We start from the raw sequence: 26,172 nt of genomic DNA, 5'->3' as shown, positions 1-26,172 counted from the left end.
TGTTCCTATGTTTCTCAGTATAATAAATAGATTAAGGAGGTATTAACTGAAACAAAAAAATCAGAATCTGGGCTAACATATACTGTACAGCATTTTTATATCAAAACACAAAATCCCATCCAGGCTAATCCCATACATAGCTATTGGCTATGTTCTCGCACACTGATCTGGGCCAGGTTCCTTTCCAGCATTCCACAGCAATGAGTAAGTCGAATGAAGTGGTTAGGTACAGTATGAGCCTTTACGTATTTGCTATTAAAGACTGTGAAATCAACCATAGAGTGGAATAACACTTCCGGGATAAATGATCATACAGGCAATGTCATCCATAAACTTATCAGCACCTGCAAACACAGAAGGTGCACAATTTATTACACAGGCTTCAGATGAATATAGACATTCCTTTAGTAAACAAATTGTCCCAATCAGTGTATAGTGTCATGACCTTTATTAGTACATGTGGCTGTTTAGTTTCAATCCTGTTTTTCATCACACTGTGTGTGTGAAAATAGTTTTAGTTTCTATTAAACATGGCTGTTGATTTTTGATGCAACTTCACTAAGCGTTTAAGTTATTTCCAAATATATTTATTCATGATTATTTTATGACCACATTTCTATGGAAGCAGATCAGTCTCATAAATAATTCACACAAAAGACATGAGGCACACAATTTAGAATGTTTAAAATTTACTGTGCATGTGAAAATCGACTTACGTGTGTGAATATTCCTGAATTTGTGTGTGTGTGTGTGTGTGTGTATTTTTGAGACTTTGTTGGCTCCAACGTTCCTGCAAAGTCTGTAAGTGCTTTTTAGCCAATCAGATGCAACCTCACCATTCAACCAATCACAGCCCTCCGGAAGCGCTCAAGTAGCTCAGCTTTGCACACCTTTTGCGCAGTCTAAGTTAATTACAACGGAAATAAAGATTTACCTACTCAAACCAAGAACAGGATGCACGTCTAAGTTATTACTTTATTTCGTAATGTTTCATTTATGAACTTTGCTAAAAATAACACAGCTAACCAGTTTATTATCTATATAAACACCTTCATTACATGTTATATTAACAGCTCAAACGTGTATAACATAGTGGATTAAAGCGGCATGATTTCAAATCAGTAATCAGTGTTCAGTGGCTGTCTCTCCAAGACATGAACCAAACCATCATAAGGTCGTTGAAGAATGTACTGCTGGAGAGATTCGTAATTTTTTTAAAAGACAAGATTTATTTCAATTTACAGACAGTAAGTTATGCTGTTTAAAATAAATGGTTTTAATCATGCTGCATATCTTGTTCAAATCATTGTTTTAACATAGTTGATACATAAAGTACAACATGCTATATGTATTTCTTGCTGTAACTGTAAGTTTAAACGAACGAAACACCAGTTTAGAAAGTCATAATAAATTAACAATTCACCACTCAAGCTGTAAGGACAATAGTCAGTCACATGTTATTTTTACTTTGCTGAGTGTTTGCATTGTTTCATTTGAAAATGAAATGAAAAAGAAAAAACTGACAAATATGTAATGACAATAAACTGGTTAGCTGTGTTATTTTCGGGGAAGTTCGGGGAAGAGTTGGCTTTGGCAAAATAAATCATGGACAGAGTAAATGCGTGAGTGCAAATTGCAAGTTTGACATCGCCTCCCCTTTTATTATAATGCAAAATAATTAAACACCCCTTCAGCATCCTTTTGACTGTTAAATCACTATGAAAGCATTTACTTTTCCTGCCATTAACTTCTTAAGGTTAAAATACCAATGTATATTGACTGGGAATATACGATTCCTTATTAAATAAGGTGTAATCCGTCTGGAGCCAGAAGAACTTTGAGCCAAGTCAAAATGAAACACAAGAACATTTTGCAAAAAGGTAATATTTGATATTAAACACGATTTAGTATATTCTTTCTGTCATGTAGCTAATAGAAAGAAGGCTGAAGCCCATCTAACTGGGGGAGGGGGGGGGGCACCACCCCATCTGAGGAGCTGGCTCTGTCCCTTAATAAAGGGTGACCAGCGGTTGCTGGCATTCCAGGGGGGCACGTCATCACACACACCACGTACCACAAGTAACATGGTGAAATGTAAGTTTACCACTATAATTTCTTTTCATTATATAATTTAATAAATTACTATCTCTGTCACTTGAAGGCTTTTTGAACATGCTTACCGTTTTTATGCAGGCTTACTATATTTAACTGCATATGATGTATAGGCTACTGTGATCTTAGTTGTATTACTTTAACATGTTTTTTTCCGCTGCATTATTATTATTATTTTTTTTATAATATCGAGAATTTTATGGGTTGTATTTTCTTATAGATACTGATAGAGGAATTGTATTATTGGACCCTACAGAAAGAACACAGTCTGTCACAGTTGTAAGTGTTTTGTTGTCAGGTACCTTTAGTTGCTTTTAGATATTAATTTTTTTTCCCCCTTTTTGCCAGATAATGTATACTTGTATATTTTCACTGAAGGATGAAGATGACGATGAAAAGACCACATCTGCTCTGACAGAAGTGGACAATGCTGGTAGATCTACTGACGTATGATGCATACCATTATAATGTATGCCCCCTTTTACATTACCTTTTACAAAGTAACAAACAGTCATTGTTCTTCCACAGTACATACCTGGGGATTTCCCCACAGATGAAGGTCCTTCAACCTCAGTGCACAATCTAAGCAGTTAACTATTTTTGCCTTCCTAGTTGCAAGCAAATGAGCTGTATAAAGTCCATCTTCAAAAACAAATAAGAAAAAGTGACATGGAGATGGACCTCATACAGCTTCAAATGAAGGAGAAAAGGCTATCCATTAAAAAAGCAAATCTAGAAATTGAATTACTTGAGCATCGCCTTAAGGTGAGAGAACCTGTGTGAATATTAATCTGTTGCATGTTTAAAAGGTTGTGTATATAAAGCAATGTAGTAAACACCACATTTTATTTCATTTTACTTTCATTGTTTTTCAGGAACTAAAGAAACTAACTGCACAGAAGACCAGTGCAAACAATTTAATAAAAGAAATTTTGACAAATCTTGTCTCTCAAAAGTCTTTTATAACTGATGTGTGAAAAAATCTGTAGGGGTTCCTGTGGACTATCTTCTTTAATACTCTAATAGTGGCAATGTTGTGAAGCACCACACAAGCCCCTATGATGTCCCATGCCCTCTCTGGACTGACCCGGAGCCCACGCAGACCTTAAAACCTAGACTTACTGTAAGAATCCCTATGGTCATCTCCACCTTGCCCCGTGTTCGGCTGTGAGCCAGTTTTTTATATACACATCACGTTTTCTTGAGGTTCAAGAAAATACAAAAATGCCAAGTAAAAAAGCGGTGGCCCGCACACAAACATAATTTATTCCACAGAACATGACTGACTTGTTTTTTTTTTCAAGGACAGAAGAGATGAGGAACATGTTTTGTACTATTCAGGTTGCAGCAAAGTCTCTGAGTCGAAGGTGTCCAGCAGCAGATTTCGCACCATGGCAGTAGCAGAGGTGGCAAGGCTGGCAAAATCGTGGTGTTTGCTTCGGTTATGACATAGCATAGTTTATTATCTGCTGTTGTAGATCTGATTTATTCAAATTTAATATTGTTTTAGAGATAATTTCACGGAAGCGAGTTCAAAACTAAATCGCTGCTCCGAGACGTTCAGAAGCTTCAAATAGAATGAACAAATTAATAAATTTTCTCCATACGATATAAAATTAAGTAGAGCTTTCCTTTTTGTTATAGTACGAAGCCCCTAGATGGACAAAGGAGGAGAAAAAACGGCAGAAAAAAGTCATGCCAAAAACTTTGGGTTATAATGCAAAACATGACTTGTTTTTCTCTGCCGTTTTTTCTCTCTTCTTTTGTCCCCTTAGCGACTCTGTAGTAGGTTTTCTCAGTTGAATATGAAAAAAAGATACCGCTGATTATCAACGCGGGAATGAATGGCGCATTTTCCAAGTGCAAGTTGAGCTGGGAGCTAAACTATTTGCTTTAGGTGAAAGCGCCATCTAGCGATCATTGTGTGTCAGCAGCAGCTTCCCATTCAAAACAATAGGCGGTCAAATGACCGCTGAACCGCGTTATAAGTAGGTGACACTGGTGCGGCGCTTCTAGTGTTAAAGCGTGTCTGTGGTCCATTATCAGCATCAGGGTAGGGTGTCATTAAATAGGGCAAACAAGGGTATCCTCTGTCCCCCAGCAAGTACCCATTGTACTGTCCTGTAATGATTCAAGTGTACAATACAAATTTGTAGAAAGAAAAAAACAACAATGTATAAAGCAAAACATACCCTGCTGAAATATCTGGCTTAATGTCTGGCTTAATGGGCTACTTTTGCATTACTTCTGGTACAGCCCGTATGGACACTACTATCTGGCTAGCATTGGCGGGGATTTATTCATAAGTATGTTTAAAGTAAAAATTATCTTATAGTAGTAACTCTGTCAGGTTAGCACGCGTTATCTGGCTAGAATTAGATAGATAGATAGATAGACAGACAGTAACACAAAGACTGGGTGTAGATGTGATTGCACACTGTATATTTTACTTTTAGTCAGTAGACACAGGGTAATGTGAGAACTGACCAGGAGGGTGCTAATAATTGTAGTGCAACCTTGATGAGCAGTTTCATGTGTTTCAAAGTTGACAACAGAGCAAATAATAACAATACTTGTGAATGGAACAGCATTAAAGAGAACGTGAAACTGAGTCTGTGCGTTATGGCAAAATATGTAATGGTGAATAACTGAACAGACTGTGATGCAAACATACTTGGCAATAAATCTCTTTCTGATTTTGACATCAGTAACTAACTTGACAGAACTGTGAAAAGTTTTTTAGATATCTGAAATCTTAACTGATTACACACAACACAACTCTAATTTGTTACCTGTCTCCTCAGTTACACTCGCTATTACATATTTTGCCATTACGCACAGATTTCATTGTTTCATTGCTTTGTTGATGGAAGCTTCCAGAAACGACACACAACACAGAAATACAATTAACAAGAAATGTAATAAGATATGGGATATTATGAAGGCAATATCAGTGGGAAAAATATGTAACTGTTCACAAGGTAGATTGCCTGGTGGAAGAAAGTGTCCTTGTGCCTTGGTGTTCTGTGCTCAGTAGCGCCGACAAGACGGTAAACGTTCAAGAAGAAGACGGCTGGTTTAAATATGAGGAGTCCAAAATGATTTTGGCAGGGGAGCACCTATAATCATTTCAGTTGTCTGAACTGTCCTTTGTAGTCTTCTGATGTCTGATTTTGTAGCTGAGCCAAACCCAACAGTTATTGAAGTACACACGACAAATTCAGTGCTGGCCAAGTATAACTGTGCGAGGAGCTCCTATGGAGTAATTATCAGTAAGGGGTTATGGACATCTAATGAACACCCTTTCAGCAGTCCTAGCAAGAGTGGTAAGTCAATTATGATTTCATAAAGAACCTGTCAGTAATTCTTTGATGGTTTCTAACTGGATCGCTTTTTTTTCTGTGAGGATAAACATGTAGTCCCTTCAAGTTTTTTCTTTCTTTCTTTTTTTTTTTTTTTTTAAGTTTATGATAACCAACTGCAGAAATTAGATTAGATAAGTTTACTGACTTTTAAAGCAGTTTTTACAGACCCATACCTTTCAACATAGGCCCCAGAAACGGTCACACCCCTCACCAAGAAATAATCTGAGCGATCTAGGGGATCGTGGCAGTGAAATACACAATCTGCAACACTCATAAGTGACAAATATTATAAGCAGGGAAAGCACCTCCTGACCACCCCTAGCCTGTCTCAACTCCTCCCTAAAGACTACACAACATTCTTCCTTTCTCAGCTTCCACCACTTTGTCCTCTGCTCTGCCTTTGTCCTCTTTACCTTCCTCACCACCAGGGTTATTTTACACACCACCATTCTGTGTTGTCTGGCTACACTCTCCCCTACCAATACTTTGCAGTCACTGATCTCTTCAGATTACAAGGTCGATACAAGATGTAGTCGACCTGAGTGCTTCTGCCTCCACTCTTGTATGTCACCCTATGTTCCTGCCTCTTCTGGAAGAAAGTATTTACTACTGCCATTTCCATCCTCTTTGCAAAGTCCACCACCATCTGTCCTTCTACAGTACATTCCTGTCCTGAAGGCCAAACCTGCCCATCACATTTTCATCACCTCAGTTCCCTTTCCCATCATGTCCATTGAAGTCTGCACCAATCACCACTCTCTCACCTTGGGGGATGCTCTGCATCACTTCATCTAACTCACTCCAGAATTTCTCCTTCTCTTCTAACACGCATCCTACCTGTGAAGCATAACCACTAACATCATTGAACATCACACCATCAATTTCCAGCTTCAGACTCATCACCCTATCTGATACTCTCTTTACGTCTAGAACATTCCTTACAAACTCCTCTTTCAGAACAACTCCTACTCCATTTCTTTTCCTATCCGCACCATGGTAAAACAATTTGAACCCTGATCCTAGGCTTCTGGCCTTGCTCCCTTTTCACCTGGTCTCCTGGACACACAGTATATCCACCTTCATTCTCTGCATCATATTAACCAACTCTCTTCCCTTCCGTGTCATAGTCCCAACATTCAAAGTCCCTACTATCACTCCTAAACTCTTGCCTTTCCTCTTCTCTCTCTGCTTTCAAACACGCCTTCCTCCTCTCCTTCTTCAACCAACAGTAGCCCAATTTCCACCGGCACTCTGTAGGTCATCAGCACCAGTGGCAGTCGTTGTTAACAAGGGACACGACCGATCCGGAATGGGAATTATATTTGTGATTCGCATCATTGATTTGGCAAATGTTTAACGTCGGATGCCCTTTCTGACACAACCCTCTGCATTTATCTTAACTTGGGACTGGCACAAGAAGACACTGGATTGCGCCCGCCCCCCAATTTTGACCGATTGTTATCAGTATGTAGATTTAAATGGTGATTATTCTGCATGTTCTCTAGTGGAGTTTGGTTTTCCACAGCATTCGGCTTTAGGGCCACTGCTTTTTTCCCTTTACATGCTTCCTTTGGGCAGTTTTCATTGTTATGCTGACGACACACAGTTATATGTCTCAGCAAAACCAAATGAGAAAAACCAGCTTGCTTAAGTTGAGCAATGAGTAAAGGATATAAGAGACTGGATGCTAATTAACTTCCTCCTGCTTAATCCTGATAAGACAGAAGTTCTAGACAGAGTCCGGTTCCTCTTAAGATTACTTCCCACTACCATCTCGGGGAGTTTTTTCTTGCCACTGTCGCTCTCGGCTTGCTCACCAGGGACCATATGATTCAAATTTCAAACAAACTTAAATAATTCTTTTGATTGTGTAAAGCTGCTTTGGGACAATGCCAATTGTTAAAAGCGCTATACAGATAAAATTGAATTGAATTGAATTGAATTCCTGAGCTGCCAGTACTTCAAACTCCCTCTGCACTCCAGACCTGTCTGACTCATCCTGGTGCCCGCTTCGGGTTGGAAATCTTGTCACATGAATTCCCCGTGTCTTTGGGATGTGTCTGGCATCTGGGGACGATTTTACTGTACCATGAAGACGGTTCAGGCCTCGACTGATGTTGACAGCCATTTCTCTGGAACAGCTGTCAACATTGACAGTTCAGGATTGGAATTTCCTACAAATCTACCTGAGCCTCTAATAACTACATGAACTCCATATTAACATCAATTGACATCAACTGTTATGCTGAACTGCCTGCCCCCTAACACACAGTATAAACGCAGATCAATTTCTGCTGTTTGTTTTACCCAAATGAGAATGTGTTCCCTGTTGAGTCCGGTTCCTCTCAAAGTTTCTTTCAATTGCCATCTTAGGGACTTTTTCCTTGCATGACTTTCCATGAAATTACATGACTTTTTTGCTGAAAAGCTAAACCTTTCATGTTTCCATAAAGCTCCATCATTGGCAAAAAGCCTCATATCTGCTAAAATGTTCCCAAAAATATAATTTATCCGAATAAAGAAAAGAGTTGGATTTAACATGTTCCTGTGGGGAGTCAAATTTTCTACCTTACACTGGTTTGGTACTTCTGAACCTATGTTCACCTAAATAGTTCAAAAAGTCCCAAAATTCCTTAACCCAATCAAAATGTTTTCCAATTGCCATCATGTGCATTTTTAGGAGCAGCTCCTTTTTCCACAGCATATTGTAGACCTTTTCCTCAACAAAAAATACTGCAACCACTGTGTCATTATTAGATTTTTTTCTTATTTTATGCTCTAGAAATATTACTGAATTCATGGTGTTTCTCCATTTTCTGAATCCAACTTGATAAGCTGCCATCAAATCTTTCTTACCGGTAAGTATACTAGCCTGTCATTTTACAGACATGCAAAGGACAAGCATTCTATAAGTTTATAATTTTCTGGTACACTGGCATATTTTCCTGTTTTTATACCCCCTCCCCTCTTTTTTTATCATTCCCCACATTTTATGTGTTTTGAAATGTTGGCCTTCTATAGCGATTATTGGATCATCGTGTGTGGAAGATATAAAAGGGGTGTACTAATTGTGATGCGCGCTATGACATCAAACCAAACCATCAAATAAGACATAAATTAGAGCTAAAGAGCCAGACTGAGGAGCAGCAAGCACACAGCACGGGTACACCCGTTATCTTTTCAGAAAAAGAGGATCGCAGAAGTTACGATAATGTTGGCAACTCTATCCACGTAAATTGGTCAATATAATTTTATTTCATCACACTGACCGGTTGGTGAGGGCACGAGAGATATATACCAAAGTGATTTTTTTAGACTCACCTTCAAGTGTTTTGTGGATTGTTTTTAATGGTGCGCTTTTAATGTGGTGTAGTATTTACATTTACATTCAAAGGAAGGATTCAGGAGATTTCACACCCCTGAGGTATTGACAATATTGATTTTATTTTTCCAGAATTTTTTTTGTGACTGGCTAGGACTGTGTGTCAATGTGTGTGTATGTGTGTGTTTTTTAGAATGGACCAGAGAATACTCAGCACAGACTGCTTGGCTACGGACTGCATAGTGGCTGAGAAGAAATGCAATTTTAATCCCAATGGGAACCACCAGGCCAACAACGGTGATCTGATGAGCACAAACGGAGAGGGGAAGACAGAGAGAGAGACATGGACCAGGCATATGGACTTCATCATGTCCTGTGTGGGCTTTGCGGTTGGTCTGGGGAATGTGTGGCGTTTCCCTTACCTCTGCTACAAAAATGGTGGAGGTGAGTTTAAAAACAATAGTGATAATAATAAAATCTATTCCCCAAACATTAGCCAAAATTGACTCTGTTAAACAGATGAGGTCATACACAAAAATCAGCCCAAGAAATGATTGCAAAGTGCAGAGACAAGAGATCAATCCAAGGAATGAGCAAGCTCGATATCGAATATTACACACAGAATAAAACACAAAAAGGAAACACAAGTCACACAAGCGAGATACTCCAAAATCTCTTTGCGTACTTTTAAAGCTGAGATGTTAAGTAGCTATCCAGGTACAGGTGTGCAAGGGTGGAGTTAGGACTTAAAAGTGGCAGGTTCATCTAGCTTGCTATGGAAGCCACCTGCTGTTATGGCCAGTGCCTCTGGTTGTCATTGATGGAAGACCTCAAAAAGGGATGGATCCAAATGGATGGAGTCAACTTTTTGTTCTTCCAAGATGGCGCTGCTGTGTATGGTCTGCCGCCCTACTTTGTGGTGTTTTTTATTAACTGCTTTGTTTATTTTAATTGTCAGTTATGAGGTGTCATCTCTACTGGTACTGTATACGATCGCCTCACGCTGTTAAAGATACGGGCTACTAACAACTTGCCTGACTGTACTAACAGTGGACATTCAAAGACTTTTCTAGTGTCTGTATCTGCCCATCTATGGCATCCTATTTATCTGTTGCGTCGCAACAAGAGGTGCAAGAGACGTGGAAAGAGAGGACATATCCTCATCAAAGCCCACCTGGCCTCCTGTGTGGATAATCTGGGCTTTGCTTTAAATGGAGTATCTACTGAATGTGGGAATTTTGACTTGCATTGCTCTCAGACGTACAGCTATCGGTGGCTCAGAACGGCTATCCCAGATGACGGGTGTTCGCTTCCATGTCGCCGGCCGGTGAAGAACAGGGCTGTGTACAGGGAAATCTCTTAGTCGAGCCCCTAAGCAGAGCTGTAAGGCGGTCTGTACTGCCTGGTTCAACAATCGATCACACACAAATAAGACTTTTATTTTGAACGATCTGATTTCCACCCGCGATTTGGATTTTATTTTGCTCCTGGAAACTTGGCTAAAACAAGGTGATAACAGCGCCTCCTCTGGCGCTGAAAATTCATGCTGAAAATTCAGGAAAAATATCAGCAACCGGTTGGTGTGATGCGGCTCAGCATTGCTACCACTGTAGAGTTATTTTCCAATAACAGCAACAACCAGTGATTCCGCAATGTTTAATTTTTTTTTTAACAAAAAAATAATCTTTTTTTAATTCATTCAAAATCTTAGATTTTGTGTCACATCTGTCAAGTACCTGAAAAATAGAAATGAAAATATAAAAAAAAAAAAAAATACAAATAATAATAATAATAATTTTGACCAGTCGGGATTTATGAATGCAGGGGCATACTGTGTTTTATCACTAGTCTATCAATTGAACTTATTCCAATCTTTCTATTTCTGTATTTTCATTCTCTTTCTTGCCCAGGAGTCTTTTTCATTCCATACATTTTGTTTATATTCCTCGGTGGAATTCCTGTCTTCTTCCTGGAAATTGCTCTGGGCCAGTTCATGAAGGCTGGAAGCATCACTGTGTGGAACATTGCTCCACTCTTCAAAGGTATGAATGTAGAACTATTTCATTTCCTGAAAGTACAGATCTTATTAAAAATCCAAACAATCTAAAAAAAGGTTAAGACAGATAATACAGTATAGAAGGGTTTTAATAGTCGCCTACATTTAGTGAGTGATACAATAAATCAGCAATAATTTAAAACTACAAGTATTTTAAGTATAAACATTTTCTGTTGCTTTCATTTTACTTAAATAATTTATTGGAGTTATTAAATAATAAACAAAGTGAGTAAATAATAAACTTGCACAAAAACAACATGATTTAAAGATGTTTGGAGTCTGATTCCTACGAGTGATTCTGAGACGCTTCGAAAATATGGGCCCTGAGCTCAGTTACTTTTACTTAGTTTTATCTTTTAATTTCATATTTACTTCTTGCTTGATTATTAGGATCCAAAGCAGCTGGGCGACAGTAACGCCACATTTTTAGATTTGAAAAATGTATGCCACAACACCTCAATTATAATTAAACACATGCCATGGCTCTCTCATCAGCTCTTAAAAGATGATATTACACCAAAAACACAGGCCCCGCCTCCTTTATTAGAACAAAGACAGATGCCATGTAATGTTTTTGCTGTATTATCCAGTCATAATATTAACTTCATCTAACACAGAAATGAGTGTCAGTTTAGCTGTGACTGCTTTTTTCTATCAGGCTGTATTGTACTGTAAATGTTGAGAAACAAGCAGTCTGTCAGTACCTGATAGTGAACCGGCTACATTTTTATACTGTGTGTCTCAGGACTCGGATATGCTTCCATGGTTATAGTGTTCTTCTGCAACACATACTACATCATGGTCCTGGCTTGGGGTTTATATTACCTCATCAAATCCTTAACAGCCACACTGCCCTGGTCCACCTGCACAAACTACTGGAACACAGAGAACTGCATCGAGACCTTCCGCCATGACGCCTGCAAGAACAGCACCCTCAGCACCAACTATACCTTCATGAACAAGACCTGTGAGGAGTTAGAGAACGCCACATCTCCTATCATTGAGTTCTGGGAGTAAGTTTATTATTCAGTTTGTATTTTACATCAGGGTAAGACTGCACCAAAGGAGACTGCTTTATGTAAATGTTCGGAGAGTCTCCCTCAAATCATGTTTCACAGTACAGTACATGTAAGGATGCTCATGTTTTTTGCTTTGTCCCTCTTTCTTTATATGGAACCTGATTTCCCTATTAGTCAAGGTTATAAGTTTGTCCCCTTTACTGTGCTACATTTTAGAGAAAAAAATAAGAGATTAAATATAGAACACTTTACAGTTGCTTGGTTTGTTCTTCTGAGAAAATCCATGGTGAAATGTCAGGCAGATATCTAAGTACTGCAAAAGTTTCATTAAGTTCTATCCAGCCATTAAAATGCTTGATAAAATGATGTTGTAATAGATATTTTTGAGTAATTATATGCAATTTAGCGCATTATTTATTACTTTAGATAACAACCGTTAGCAACTGTAACCAAGAATAAGCAATTTCCTTCTGGGAATAATAAAGTTTTTTGAATCTTGTATAAGACTAAGCTCTTAGTTTAGGGATTTTAGCCCTCACCTGGGACTGCTGCGGATATGTTTGCTCTAACGACCCATGTTTTATCTCATAGTGGTGCTTTACAATACTGATTTTTATTAACGCAAATCTAATTATAATTGGAACATATTAGACAAACTGGTTTTAAACTTTCAGCAGGAACAATAAACATACATACAATGATCTGTCAATTCATCTTTAAATGTTTAGCTTTCATAGTCTTTCATTTTGGAGTACGCCATGATGTGTTGCACTTTGTTTATGTTTCTTAAGGATTTTGTCGGCTTTAGGTACATTACCATCATTTTTGTGTCTTCTGCATACTCTATCTATACACAGGAAACTATCGCATTGATTGCCTCTGTTAAGTGAAGCTTGCAGACACGCACACTTCAAGAGAATGAATGTTAAATAAAAAAAAAAAACTTGTCAGATGCTGTGACATAATCTGGCACCTAAGTCCTTATAACTGCACTTCTACTCGACATTCTGATTTCATTAACAGCGCAAGTTGAATTTCAGGCTCTGGCAAAGTTTCATTAAATTCTGTCTAGCAAGTTTTGTGTGATGCTGTGACAAAATCTGGCTGGACAGACATGCATATGGGCAGAAAATTTTAAAGGCTGTTTTCAGGTCCTCAAATGTGTGAACCATAAAGATATCTGATAAATGTACAAAAAATAAACCTTTCTTATATTCAAATAGATCGACAATAAATTGGAATATCTTGAAGTTATTTTAAATATGGAAAAAAAATTATATAAATATTGCAAATAAATCTTAAAAGAACATTTCTAAATAGCCACATTGTGACATTATTTGTTAAAAGGGCTATACAAATAAAATCAACATGTACAAACATAAAACTCCATAATGAATTCAAGCCACCTGTGAAATAAAATTGAAAAAGGTGCAAGAGGCTTGATGAAGCATGTGTTATAGTCAGAAAAAAAGAGTTTCTTGTGGAGAAATGATGAAGTGTACACAGTTTGTAATCCTTAGATCTTCTACTTCTAATATTTTATTTAGAAAGATGTACATAGTAACTTTGAAGTGCTCTACTTATTTACTCAGTCACTTGCTCATCGTCTATACCGCTTTATCCACTATACAGGGTCCCAGGGGGGCTGGAGTCTATATCAGGAGACGGGATTACAAGGCAGGATAAACCCTGAACAGGGGGCCAATCCATCACAGGGCACACACACCATGGGCAATTTGGGAATGCCAATTAGCCTAACCTGCATATTTTTAGACTGTGGGAGGAAACGAGAACACCCAGAGAAAACCCACCAAGCACGAGGAGAACATGCAAACTCCATGCACACAGACTTAAGGCAGAAATTGAACCTGGAGCCTGGAGTTACCTTTAATTTCAAGTGAAAGATACAGTACATATAAAATATATTAAAGTCCTGTTAAGTTCCCTGTTATGTCACAGGAAAGAGCTTGAATACATCTGTTTAAAATGTGTGTTTTGGAGCTGATTTATAAAATATTTTCCCTAATTTTTGATGTGTGAGTATGAATTGGGCACTGTTGTCTGCTGTCTTCCATTTTGCAGGAATAAGGTGCTACAGCTTACTGATGGCCTGGACAGTCCAGGACAGATCAACTGGGAGGTGACTTTGTGTCTGATGGCAGTCTGGATAATGGTTTACTTCTGCATATGGAAGGGAGTAAAGTTAACAGGAAAGGTACGGACCTCTGTAACAATTGTTATAAACTCTTCTCTATCCTCTCAGGAAGAGTCCACCCTTACCAAGGATTTATGAGTGATTTAACTTTAACTGAGAGTGCACGCCTGACTGCTGGTGTGCCGCTCTCTCTCTCTTTTTTAAGACACCAGCATTTGTTTTTGCCTTTGTTTTTAATTTTTAACTTGCTGCCCACATTGTTGCTATGCTTTGTGTTTGGCTCTGATAACTTTACTGGTGCAACCTAATGATTGCATGAAGTACGCAGGTATCAGGGCCCTTAAATAGACATGCTGCATGCATCTGGGTGACCGTGCTTTTGCCTGTTCAGAAGTCCATGGGTAGCAATCTGCAGATCTGCCAGTTCTGAACAGTGATGAGTATTTTTGCACAGTTCTGCCCCTTGCGAAACCCACATTGTTAGAGGCTTAGCAAAGCAGCTGATCCCAGCTATCGTATGATTCCAGGTAAAGGCTGAGCCATCACGTGGAAACTGTGGCAAGCTAATTAAAAGCAGCTCCCAGGTCTTGCATGGTCAGAAAGTCACTAAAAGTCACCTGAAGATGTCATCATTTTGCACTGTGGTTTATTAACTGTCTGGATAGATTTAAAACTTTTAAATAATCAAGTCATTAAAGGAGTCTATATCTAGCTTCAACATCGCTAAGTTGGAAACATTACTTATTGAATACATTGCTAGCAAAACTTTTCTCAATATCAGATATCTGAATTACTATGTATAAAGGAATGCCAAATATTCATTTTGGCTTTCGCAGGAAGAAAAAATTAAAGATTAGAAACTTTCAAAAACATTCTCAAAAGTGTTTCATGTAGTTGAATAAAAAGGTAATAATTATTTAGCTGATGCCCTGTTTATAATATTCATGATTATCACTTATGTCTGCTGCAGATTGTGTATGTCACTGCCATATTCCCCTACATTATCCTGTTCATTCTCATGGTGAGAGGTGTGACCCTTCCTGGGGCTTATGATGGTATCATATACTATCTCAAGCCTGAATGGTCAAAGATTCAAGATGCACAGGTAAGCACTGAAGGGATGGGTCTATAAAAAAGTGGTCTAAAATGTTACTAATTCATCTAATCTCATACAGTTGTTTAGTTAGCCCAAATGTAGTTACTGGTAACCTGACAAAAAAGTTTTATATGTTCACCTTCTGTCACAAACTAACTGGGATGATCGGAAGACTTAGCACTTAGCAGTTAGCCCTTTGTAGCGTGGATGGTAAATCCAAACGCAGAAGTAAGCGAGTAGGCAGGATAACCACGCGATTTTGTCTAAGGACTCTCACACAAGGTGAGCAAGGGAAAAACACAAATTTAACCCGCGTCCTATAAACACACACTCGAATCAGAAAACAGACCCAAGAAAATATGTACTCACGATTTGGCAGACGGACAATCTAGACCAAGATGGGCGAAACTCAATGACTGAGCGATGTGATGCGATATCTTGCCTCTTTTTATGCTTCCTGTGTCGCGACCGTCCTACTTCCGGGTCCTAATGCCGGGCGCGGAGCGAGTGTGTATGACAGTACCCCCCTGTCCAGGGCCGGCTCCTGACGGCCCTGGGGTGAAGAATACCCGACGACGGTAGTCCCTGATGAGCTCGGGGTCGAGAATAAACCGGGCCGGAATCCAAGATCAGTTCTCGGGGCCGTAACTTTCCCATGACTAAGTATTGGATGTATTGTACAACCGGATGTTAGCTTGACGTATAACCTGATTGGATTGGCCCCAGAGCTGCCGACACCTGCGGACCAACTGTTGGGCCATATGTCAACCTCCGGTTCTTGGTGTTCGAACATCAGAGGCTGGAAACTGTGGCATACCTCGAACGGACTGAGATTGGTGGCGGAGTTGATATAAAGGTTGTGTGATAACTCAGCCCATAAGAGGTAGCGAGCCCAGGAGCGCTGGCGATCAGCGACGAAGCATCTCAGATAGCGCTCTAGTTGTTGGTTGGCCCACTCCGTCTGACCATTGGTCTGGGGATGGGACCTAGAAGATAAACTACAGGTGGCCTGGATCAGACGGCAGAAGGCCCTTCAGAATCGGGCAGTGAATTGGGGCCCTCTGTCCGAGACGATGTCTTTGGAGAACCCATGCAGACGGACTACGTGCTCTAATATCAGCTCCGCAGTGTTTTTGGCTGATGGAAGACCGGTGAGGGCCACCAGGTGCATGGCTTTGGGGAAACGGTCAATGATGGTCATGATGGTGTTTTTCCCTTCTGAGTCCGGCAGGCCCGTGATGAAATCGACAGCAATGTGCGACTAGGGCCGACAAGGGACGGAAAGAGGTTGGAGTTCCCCCGGAGTCGGCTGGTTGGTATCCTTTGCCCTGGCGCACAATGGGCATGCCTGGATAAACTCCTTGACGTCCCGGGTCATGGAGGGCCACCAGAAAGCGCGCTGGATAAATTGAAGTGAGCGTCGACTGCCTGGATGGCCGGCGAGGGGTGAGGTGTGGCCCCACTGCATGACTTCGCTCCTCACGTAGAGACGTCCAGGCGGCACGCCTGCCGGTTCGTTTTCTGTAGCCTGCACCTGGCGGACCCTTGTTTTCAAGTCCCAATGGAGAGGTGCAATGATTCTTGATGGAGGGAGGACAGGCGCGGATTCCGCCCAGGTGATGTCTTCCTCATGCTGCCGGGAGAGGGCGTCGGCCTTGGTGTTTTTAGACCCCGGGCGGTATGACAGATGAAAATTATAATGTTCAAAGAATAACGCCCACCGCACCTGCCTCGGGTTAAGTTGTTTTAGATTGCGTATGGAGATAAGGTTCTGGTGATCTGTCCAGATTATGAACGGCTCCCTGGCGCCCTGGAGCCAGTGACGCCATTCCTCCAAAGCCCACTTTATGGCCAGCAGTTCGCGGTCCCCTACTCCGTATCGCTGCTGAGTGGGGTCAAATTTTCTGAAGAAGAAACTACTGGAATGTAGTTTCTGAACCTGAAAAGCGCACTTCTCCAACTTACAGTACAGTTGATGGGCACGCAATCTCTTTAATACCGCTCTGACGTGCTGGATATGTTCTTCCACTGTGCGTGAGTATATGAGGATGTCGTCAAGGTATGCAAATTGCCCACCACCCTAGCATGTCCCTGAGAATGTCGTTGATAAAATGTTGAAAGGCGGTGGGGGCATTGCAGAGGCCGAAGGGGATAACCAGACTTTGTAGTGTCCAGTGGGGGTGATGAATGCCGTCTTCCACTCATCGCCCTCTCTGATGCGCACCAAGTTGTAGGCGCTCCGAAGGTCCAACTTTGTGAAAATGGTGGCACCTGAAAGGGCGTCCAGGGCAGAGTTGGTAAGAGGCAGCGGATGTCGATTCTTAATGGTGATGTTATTCAGCCCCCGATAGTCGACACATGGGCGAATTTTCACCCTCTTTCTTTTTCACAAAAAAGAACGAGGAGGAGGGCCTGATGCTACCTTGGCGGAGGGTGTTCAACACGTACTCCTCTATCGCCTGCGTCTCGGTGGCGGAGAGAGAATAGAGATGGCTGCGGGGAGGTACAGAGCCTGGCTGAAGGTCAATCACCAGGTCGTAAGGGCGATGAGGCGGAAGGTGGGTGGCGTGTCTTTTGCAAAACACTTCAGCCAGGTCCCGGTAGGCGGGGGGGGGGAGAATAGCGTTGGTGTCGGGGGCTGGTAAGCAGAGTTCGGAGCAGGTCGCCCCCATTGGAGAATTTGATTCTGGGTCCGGGATATGAGGGGGTCGTGCTGCAGCAACCAGGGATGTCCGAGGATGATGGGTGGCGATGAGATGGTGGTGAGATGGAGTTGAATCTGTGGATAACCACACGATTTTGTCTAAGGACTCTCACACAAGGTGAGCAAGGGAAAAACACAAATTTAACCCCGCGTCCTATAAACACACACTCGAATCAGAAAACAGACCCAAGAAAATGAGTACTCACGATTTGGCAGACGGAAAATCTGGACCAACATGGGCAAAACTCAATGACTGAGCGATGTGATGCGATATCTTGCCTCCTTTTATGCTTCCTGTGTTGCGACCGTACTACTTCCGGGTCCTAATGCCGGTCGTGGAGCGAGTGTGTATGACACCTTCACTGAAAAAGCTATCCACTTAGAAACCCTGACAATTTATTTAATAGTTCATAAATGTTCGTATTATTCACAGCTCAACTTGGCCAGCTGGATAGCATGAGCTAGCCTGGCAGGCCTGCTAAAAGGAATGTTAGATGCTAATAACTCTCATTGCTAATTATAACCACAAAGACAACAGTACTAACCTGACAGGACTGGTAAAAGGATCTTTAGGTGTTTCTAGGTATCCGTAATCTTCTTTAATAATTCTAGTCAGATAAAACAAGCTAACATGACAGGATCACACACTTAATGAGGATCTTTATTAATATTAATTGTCTTGACTTTTAATGCTGACCAACTAGATACCATGTTTGATTCTACTAAGAGAATTTTTAAAGGTTTCTAAATATTCATAATCATTACTGTACATAAGTTAAGGATCTACATAACATAAGCTAACCTGACAGGATTAATAAGAGGATCTTTAGATGGATTTATAAAACGATGCTAATGCTAGCTAGATAATGGTGGACATAGGGGGGCTGTACCGAAAGTAATGCAAAAGTTCACATAACTTTTTTATTAACTGACATAGGTCATTCAAAATGCACATTGTTGGATCAATTACTCTACTTTTTGATAAAGTACCTCTTCCATTATACAAAGGTACTACTCAAACATAGTCTTTATCACAAGTGATTCATTTGCGCAATCGTTGAACCAAACTCTCAGATCGTGTTTGAAAACCCCCTTTGTCGCAGTTACTGATACTCACGACTCACCTCGTACTTTAGGAAGCAATGCAATATTCAGGTTCACTTACAAAGTTTGAGGGGGAAAGTGTGAAATTTTTTTCTTTAAACTATCTCTTTTAGTCAAGCATTTGATTGCCTTGAAAGGAAAATACCCTTAAAAATTAAAACTGCTTCCATACAGTATGATATAGTATGAAGTATATTATTTGTACCACATTTACTGTAGCTTTCAGGTCTGATAGAAGTCTAGAGGGATATTTACCATTTCTGTCATTTATTTTCATTATTTATTCTCACTCCCTCTCTTTTTCTCTCCCCTTCAGGTCTGGATTGATGCCGGCACTCAAGTGTTCTTTTCTTATGCCATCGGACTTGGAGCCCTGACTGCTCTTGGCAGTTATAACCAATTTAACAGCAACTGCTACAGGTAAATTTCCTCTTTTATTAGCACACTACATTTTTTTTCTTCCCTCTTTCTATTTTGTTGTGTCTGTGGCCGCCCAATCTCTTCTTATTTGTTGCCTAGTTATGATTTCCATTATTAAAATTTGGGTTACAAGCTTTATCGACCTTGAAGGACTGTCACATAAAGATTATAAAGGTTAAAAAAAAAAGATATGATTTTAGCAAAGCTTGATAACTTGATTACTTACTGCAGATTGAACTGTTGTTTCAATTCCTGCCACCATTTTAAACCTTAAAAATAACTAGCATAGATAAAGCAATATTTTGTAATTTTTTTTTCTATAATTGTTAAGATAAAAAATTCTAAATACAGCTCGAGCCATTTGCTTTCGTCATAAATGTGCCAAGATTGAACCAGGTAAGACTGGAAACCAGCTTACCCATGGGTTAATATTATAATATTAGCTAACTTAGCCAGCTGGATAGTTTACTGCTAGTTAATCTCACTTTTGCCATACAGTAGATAGGACTTCAGTATCTGGGTCACAAATATCATTGATATTTGATATATCATCAACAAGGCATTCCAGACAACTTTTAATGACTAGTATTAACTTGGATAACACACGCTAATTACTAGCAGAAACATAAACAATGGTACAAAATACTAGTAAACCATTTTCAAAAATAATGTTTTTGAGTTCAGAGGATTTGACTCCGGTGTCTGTCCCAGACACTGACTGACTTTTGCTTTTCCCGTAACTTTTAGGGATTCATTTGTATTGGCCCTAATAAACAGCGGCACCAGTTTCATCGCCGGCTTTGTGGTTTTCTCCACTCTGGGCTTCATGGCTGCTGAGCAGGGTGTGGACATCTCAAAAGTGGCAGAGTCAGGTAGGACTACAGCAAGTGTTAGTAATTTGTAACACATGCTTATTAAGCTGAATTAATGAAGAAATTCAGGGAAAGGTTTACAGCAGCGTCCCTGTGAAACATACAGTGCTGTAAAAAAGGTATTTGCTCCTTCCTATTTTTGTTGTTGTTGTCACACTTACAGTAAATGATTCATCTGTAGAATATGTGTGATTAACATGGACAAGTATTAGCTGCAGCATTTTATTTATAAGACTACAGGATACTAGAGCTGTGCAATACTAATTCAATTAACTGAATAGATGTGTCAGTTGTCAATTCAGAATACCATAAAAAATATACCGCAGCTTTTAATAGAAACTGTTTGCTCGCATAATGTGTTTTGATTTTGTAAATGGCTGGTGCAAAACTGCGACCTGCTGGCCTGGAGTGTGGAGCAAACAATTGACAAAAAAAAATAAATCATATTATATTAGATGTGACATTTGAACAATTTTAAACATTTTAATGCTTGTTCGACACTCTTTTATCTCAGTTTCAGTTTCACTGTCCAACACTTTTGTATAGAGAGAGAGAGAGAGAGAGAGCGAGCGAGAGAACACTGTTAATATCACTGTTTATATCCCAGGTGCTAACTCGAATGGATGTCCTTTTGACTGAATCCAAACAAACCTATAGTAAATTGCTGTCATGAGTCACTCTAAATGTTAATATGAACACTGCTTAGACAATTACACAAGAAGTATCCTTTTACATACCCAGACTTTCATCAAGATGCACATCCATCTCTATTTTCTTTTCAGTCCCTCTCCATTCTGCTCTCTGTTTTTGAAGTTGGTGTTGTGTAAGTGTGCTGGTGTGTGTCGCCATCTACCTCTGGCCTGTTGTGACGAACATGTCTTATGCTGTTTTCCTGATTGCAGGGCCGGGCCTGGCGTTCATCGCGTACCCCAAAGCCGTGTCGATGATGCCTGTGTCACCACTCTGGGCCACACTCTTCTTCTTAATGCTGCTGATGCTGGGGCTAGACAGTCAGGTGAGTCGTTCAAGGTCAAATTGGGAGGATTTAACAAGAAAATGGTGTTTCGTTACACATATCCTGCTCAAAGGACCCAATTCTGGGTAAAGGGTCCCAATTCTGATCATAAAGAACCACCTCAATATTTCAATGTACAGCTTCACATATATCACATATTTCACCATATACAGTCTTTATAGGATACAAAAGTTCACTCTTCATTTTAGTCTTCTTCCATACCTTCTTAATCATTAAGTAGGTCAATCATATGGAAGCGTGTTGAATCACTCAAAAGAGAATGAGTGAAGATCAGTCTAACCTGACAGTTCAGAAAAAACATGCTTTTGTTTTGTGTTTTGTATTTGTGGCATTAAGTTTTGATTTGGTGATCCAGGGTTAGCACCAGCAGTCAGTCTGAACGGTGTGTAATTTGATGTGTTGCTTCTCCTCGTGCAGTTTGTCGGAGTGGAAGGCTTTGTAACTGGCATGCTGGATCTGCTCCCTTCAAAGTTTAACAAGCGAGAAATCGCTGTGGCGATCTGCTGCACAGTAAATTTTCTAATAGGACTCTCCATGGTTACACAGGTGAGTGTGTGAATTAAAGCAAATATTTTAGTATTGAACACTGTAGAACATCTTCTACATTATTGATGGAGGATTTTAATATGCATTCTGTAAACCTCTGTGTGTGTGTGTGTGTGTGTGTGTGTGTGTGTGTGTGTGTGTGTAGGGAGGGATGTACGTCTTCCAGCTTTTTGACTATTATTCAGCCAGTGGAGTGACCCTGTTGTGGCAGGCTTTCTGGGAATGTGTGGTTGTCGCCTGGGTTTATGGTAAGCCTCACTAACACCTCATAAACTATAACAGCTACACTGTATGACACTTAATTGATTCTTTTTACTTAACCATTTTCTATAATATTAGCTCTGACAGCAGCTCTGGCTAAAAAGCATTCAAATCAAATATGTTGTTATTTCTATAGGTACAGCTTTAGGGGCTTATACTGTATGGCAGACATTCCATTTAAACATGTTCAAAAATCCTCAAATTTGTGGACAAAAAGTTTTGGAAAAAGTTTTTGCACTTTTTGAGGAATGCTGATGGAGATTGCTAATGATCCTGGAACTGTTTTAAGAACTGAAGCCTGTGTATTAAAGTGTGTAAACCGTGTGTTCAGGTGCTGATAAGTTTATGGATGACATTGCCCGCATGATCGGGTATCGGCCTTTCCCTTGGATGAAGTGGTGCTTGTCATTTCTTACTCCATGTGTTTGCATGGTGAGAGATTTTGTTTCTGCTTCTTCACCTACAGCAATAACAGCTAGAAAGTCCAATGATGTAGTTTTTCTTCCCCTATCCCTAATTCTCCAATAATCTTGTGCATTTTATACACTGTAACATTCATTGAGCTCCACAGCAGTTCATTCAAGGCTGGAATTTGAACCGAGAACAGTCTATATGTTTAGGCCAGTCACAGGCATATCCAGTTACCAAAAGCCAAAACATTTAGCATGTTAGTACACTGCTTTAACAACACCTGAACCTGCTCCTCTCAAGTTTGATGATTAGCTTAGGAGTTTAATCAAGTGTGTAAAGGACAGAGAACACCATCATGCAATCTTGTTCAATTATTAAAGCATGCTCGTGTCCAGAGTGTCACATCTCTCATTTATTACTACTGTAGCCCACACACACATACACACAGAGTACAGATGCATGTGATGAAACTAACTGAAGTTTGTATTCTCTCTCTCTCTTTACACATCTCAGGGAATATTCGTGTTCCACCTGGTGAACTATAAGCCTCTTTCCTACAAAAATGTGTATGTGTACCCTTGGTGGGGAGAGATGATCGGATGGTTGCTGGCTCTCTCCTCTATGCTCTGCATCCCCATTAGTGTCATCTACAAGCTCATCATGGCCAAAGGATCCTTCAAAGAGGTATGGCCCAGGCAAAAATCCTCCTGCTGTCTACATCTTAATATACAGTCCCATAGTATGCTAGATTCAAGTGAACACTTTTAGATTTCATTAAGGAATTAAGGGAGTGTTTTAGTCTTAAGCAGACTCATCCTAATGTGTTGCATTTATACTGTAATTGTGATTATCATAGGCAGGAATTTTAGCACATTTCCGTATTTTGTAAATGTTCTAAGAATATAAGTATTTAATCGCCAAGCAAAACATGTCTTTACTTGGTGGAGAAACCCTTGTTGGCAAGCACAGAGGTAAAAGTTTCGTGTGGATTTCTTGCCTGTCGCTTGGCAACTCCAAGTTTCAGCTCCCTCCATAAATTCTAAATTTTCTTGTATCCTCTGAAGCATTGGCACCTTTTGCATGAGTCCCTTGCCTTGTGCCTTAAGTTCTCTGAAACAAACTCCAGGCCGCCACAACCCTACTTGGGATAGGCGGTATAAATTATTAATGAGTGGATAGATAAATGCCATGGACAATGGACATTTTATGATACACAGAGTGTCACAGAACCACCGACTATCTATGGTATTTGGGTTATCAGTATTTTATTGACACCGTACCACAAAAGCAGCATCTTTATTTCTGAAAAGTGGGCTGACACCAGTTTGCACTGGTAGAACAGAATGATTTTCCAGGCCAGGCACACAGACTGATGCACTGGCAAGCATGTTGGGTAAATACTGTACCTGCTCAAAACAAACTTCCAAGTGACGCAGCAGTCTCCTTTTATTTTAACAATTTTACCACTGTTCGCTCAGAGAGGTCAGAGAAAATAAGATGCCACTCTTTAAAGTGAATACATGAACATGTGGTACAACATGACAGCATCCTTAGAAACTGCCTGAACAGGGTTCTGATGGTTAATTAGGCTACTAGGTTGTTTCTGTTTTGGGAAACAGAACCTGGAATAACATAGTTGAGAAAATGTCAGGGTCAGATTTCACACGATGATAGTGCTGCCATTTATACTTCACTAAATCATGCCCTTTTTCTAGATTAAATCAGATTACAGTGACAAATATCTGGAGAAATAAATATTTAGAAATAGAATCTATATATAAATCAGGCCTCTAAGTTGTGTGTGTGTTTTGTTTGTTTTTGTCTTGATCTGTAGCGCTGGGAAAATCTGACCAAATCTATATGGGCGCGGCATCATTTGGAGTGCATGGCACCCAACACTAACATCAGAAACCCATCACCACAGTCCTCAGACACCTCAGACAGCATGGACAACGTCAATGACACCGCCCTGTAAAAGTCGGAGAATGAAATGGATACGCCAAAGCCAAAAACATGCTTGTTAGGGAAAGTTAGAATTATGTTCAGAATTGCTAAAGTTTTTGGTCAGGTTACTGTGTCACAAGGTTCACTGTTTTTACCATAGTTGATTTTTAATGAATAGCTCTTTCATCATTGTGCTTTTTGACTGTGCGCTGTAACAACAAACTAACTCCATGGTAACACACTCAGCTCCACTCAGTCTTCTTTTCCTTCTGGCTCGATGGGTGTGTTAGTGAAGAAAATAGAAAATAGTTGATTTTATGAGAATAATCGAGTCACAGTCAGTTCCATAAGTATTGGGACAGTGACACAACTAAAGTCTAAAAGTGTAGACTTAAAGCTTTCATTCAGTGGGGTTTAAATAATGAGTTCCTTTTTTCTTTTTTTACAGACTCGAAGGTAATACTATGGGGCTCCTTTTCTTCAGCTCGGGCTGGGCATGTAGTTAATATAAAGGGCATCAAATCCCAGTCTGTAAGAATAAAGAAGAGGGATACAGATTAACAAAATATCACTTTCAAGCAGAGAAAGCACAAATCCAAATCAACATAGGAACAAATAAAAAAAAATTAAAAAATGAAAAGAAATGAAGGTTTTGGTAGTCTGAGTCGGAGACCAGATGTAACTTCTATGACATGTTTCTGCTGGTATATTTGATTAAAGATCCGACATGGTTTATATGGTTGCATTTCTGATTTTAAAAGGGGTATGTAAACTTTTTTGTCCTTCCATTCTTGTTCCTATGTTTCTCAGTATGATAAATAGATTAAGGAGGTATTAACTGGAACAAAAATATCAGAATCTGGGCTAATATATACTGAAAAGCATTTTTATATTAAAACACAAAATCCCATCCAGGCCAATCCTATCCATAGCTATTGGCTATGTTCCCGCACACTGATCTGGGCCAGGTTCCTTTCCAGCATTCCACAGCAATGAGTAAGTCAGATGAAGTGGTTAGGTACAGTATGGGCCTTAACGTATTTGTAATTAAAGACTGTGAAATCAATCATAGAGTGGAATAAAACTTGAAGTCCGGGATAAATGATCATACAGGCAATGTCATCCATAAACTTATTAGCACCTGCAAACACAGAAGGTGCACAATTTATTACACAGGCTTCAGATGAATATAGACATTCCTTTAGTAAACAAATTGTCCCAATCAGTGCATAGTGTCATGACCTTACATGTAGCTGTTTAGTTTCAACCACATTGTGTGTGTGGAAATGGTTTTAGTTTCACTATTAAACATAGCTGTTGATTTTTATGATGCAACTTTACTAAGTGTTTAAGTCATTTCCAATTACATTTATTCATGATCATTTTATGACCACATTTCCACAGTTAACATTTCAGTACTATACTTACAGGTTTTAGTCATGTGTTGGACAATTTTTAACAATTCCAGTGTTATCTGTAAGGAGGTGTGGTCTCCTTAGTTTTTTTTTTTTTTTTTTTTGCCTGATGCCGTAATTTGGTCCTTCTGCTAGTCTACCAGTACTTTCACAATAAATAAACAAACAACATCTAGTAACATCTTTTCTACAAAAATGGGACAGAGAAGAGAAAGGAAGCTTCTAACTGCATCAATATGGTTAAAAGAATTGTTGCCAGCTGAATCATATTAATCACTGCACTAATCATTCAGTCAAAGGCTCTTAAGTATTTGCTTATTATAATTTAGACAGA

At 39.7% G+C, this 26,172-nt stretch overlaps 1 protein-coding gene across 3 annotated transcripts; it reads left to right on the top strand.

Moving 5' to 3' along the window:
* The first annotated feature begins 8,649 nt into the window (after positions 1 to 8,649).
* On the top strand, positions 8,650 to 25,654 carry LOC128530125 (sodium- and chloride-dependent creatine transporter 1-like). Of its 3 annotated transcripts, none has more exons than XM_053503857.1 (14): positions 8,650 to 8,901; positions 8,993 to 9,243; positions 10,710 to 10,841; positions 11,700 to 11,868; positions 13,957 to 14,089; positions 15,000 to 15,134; positions 19,250 to 19,353; positions 20,101 to 20,225; positions 21,128 to 21,240; positions 21,679 to 21,807; positions 21,953 to 22,055; positions 22,400 to 22,500; positions 22,993 to 23,163; positions 24,314 to 25,654. In XM_053503857.1, exons 1-14 carry the CDS (start codon positions 8,840 to 8,842, stop codon positions 24,452 to 24,454), a joined length of 1,869 nt encoding a protein of 622 aa, XP_053359832.1. In that variant the 5' UTR covers positions 8,650 to 8,839; the 3' UTR covers positions 24,455 to 25,654. The 3 variants fall into 3 exon arrangements, with proteins under 3 accessions (XP_053359832.1, XP_053359831.1, XP_053359833.1); XM_053503856.1 differs by having other exon boundaries at positions 11,601 to 11,868; XM_053503858.1 differs by lacking the exons at positions 22,400 to 22,500; positions 24,314 to 25,654 and having other exon boundaries at positions 11,601 to 11,868; positions 22,993 to 23,120.
* Positions 25,655 to 26,172: the final 518 nt, after the last annotated feature.

Source organism: Clarias gariepinus, chromosome 9 (assembly GCF_024256425.1).
Source record: "Clarias gariepinus isolate MV-2021 ecotype Netherlands chromosome 9, CGAR_prim_01v2, whole genome shotgun sequence".
Classification (NCBI taxonomy): Eukaryota; Metazoa; Chordata; class Actinopteri; order Siluriformes; family Clariidae; genus Clarias; species Clarias gariepinus.
The sequence above is the reverse complement of the archived record's forward strand: the minus strand, read 5'-3'. Positions and strand labels throughout refer to the sequence as shown.

Excerpts from the sequence above, each read along its gene's own strand:
- LOC128530125 (XM_053503856.1), top strand. The coding sequence starts at position 8,840 with ATGTGGTGTAGTATTTACATTTACATTCAAAGGAAGGATTCAGGAGAT. Across the intron at positions 10,842-11,600 it reads CATTGCTCCACTCTTCAAAG|GACTCGGATATGCTTCCATG; the intron begins GTATGAATGTAG and ends TGTGTGTCTCAG. Across the intron at positions 21,241-21,678 it reads TGCTGGGGCTAGACAGTCAG|TTTGTCGGAGTGGAAGGCTT; the intron begins GTGAGTCGTTCA and ends CTCCTCGTGCAG.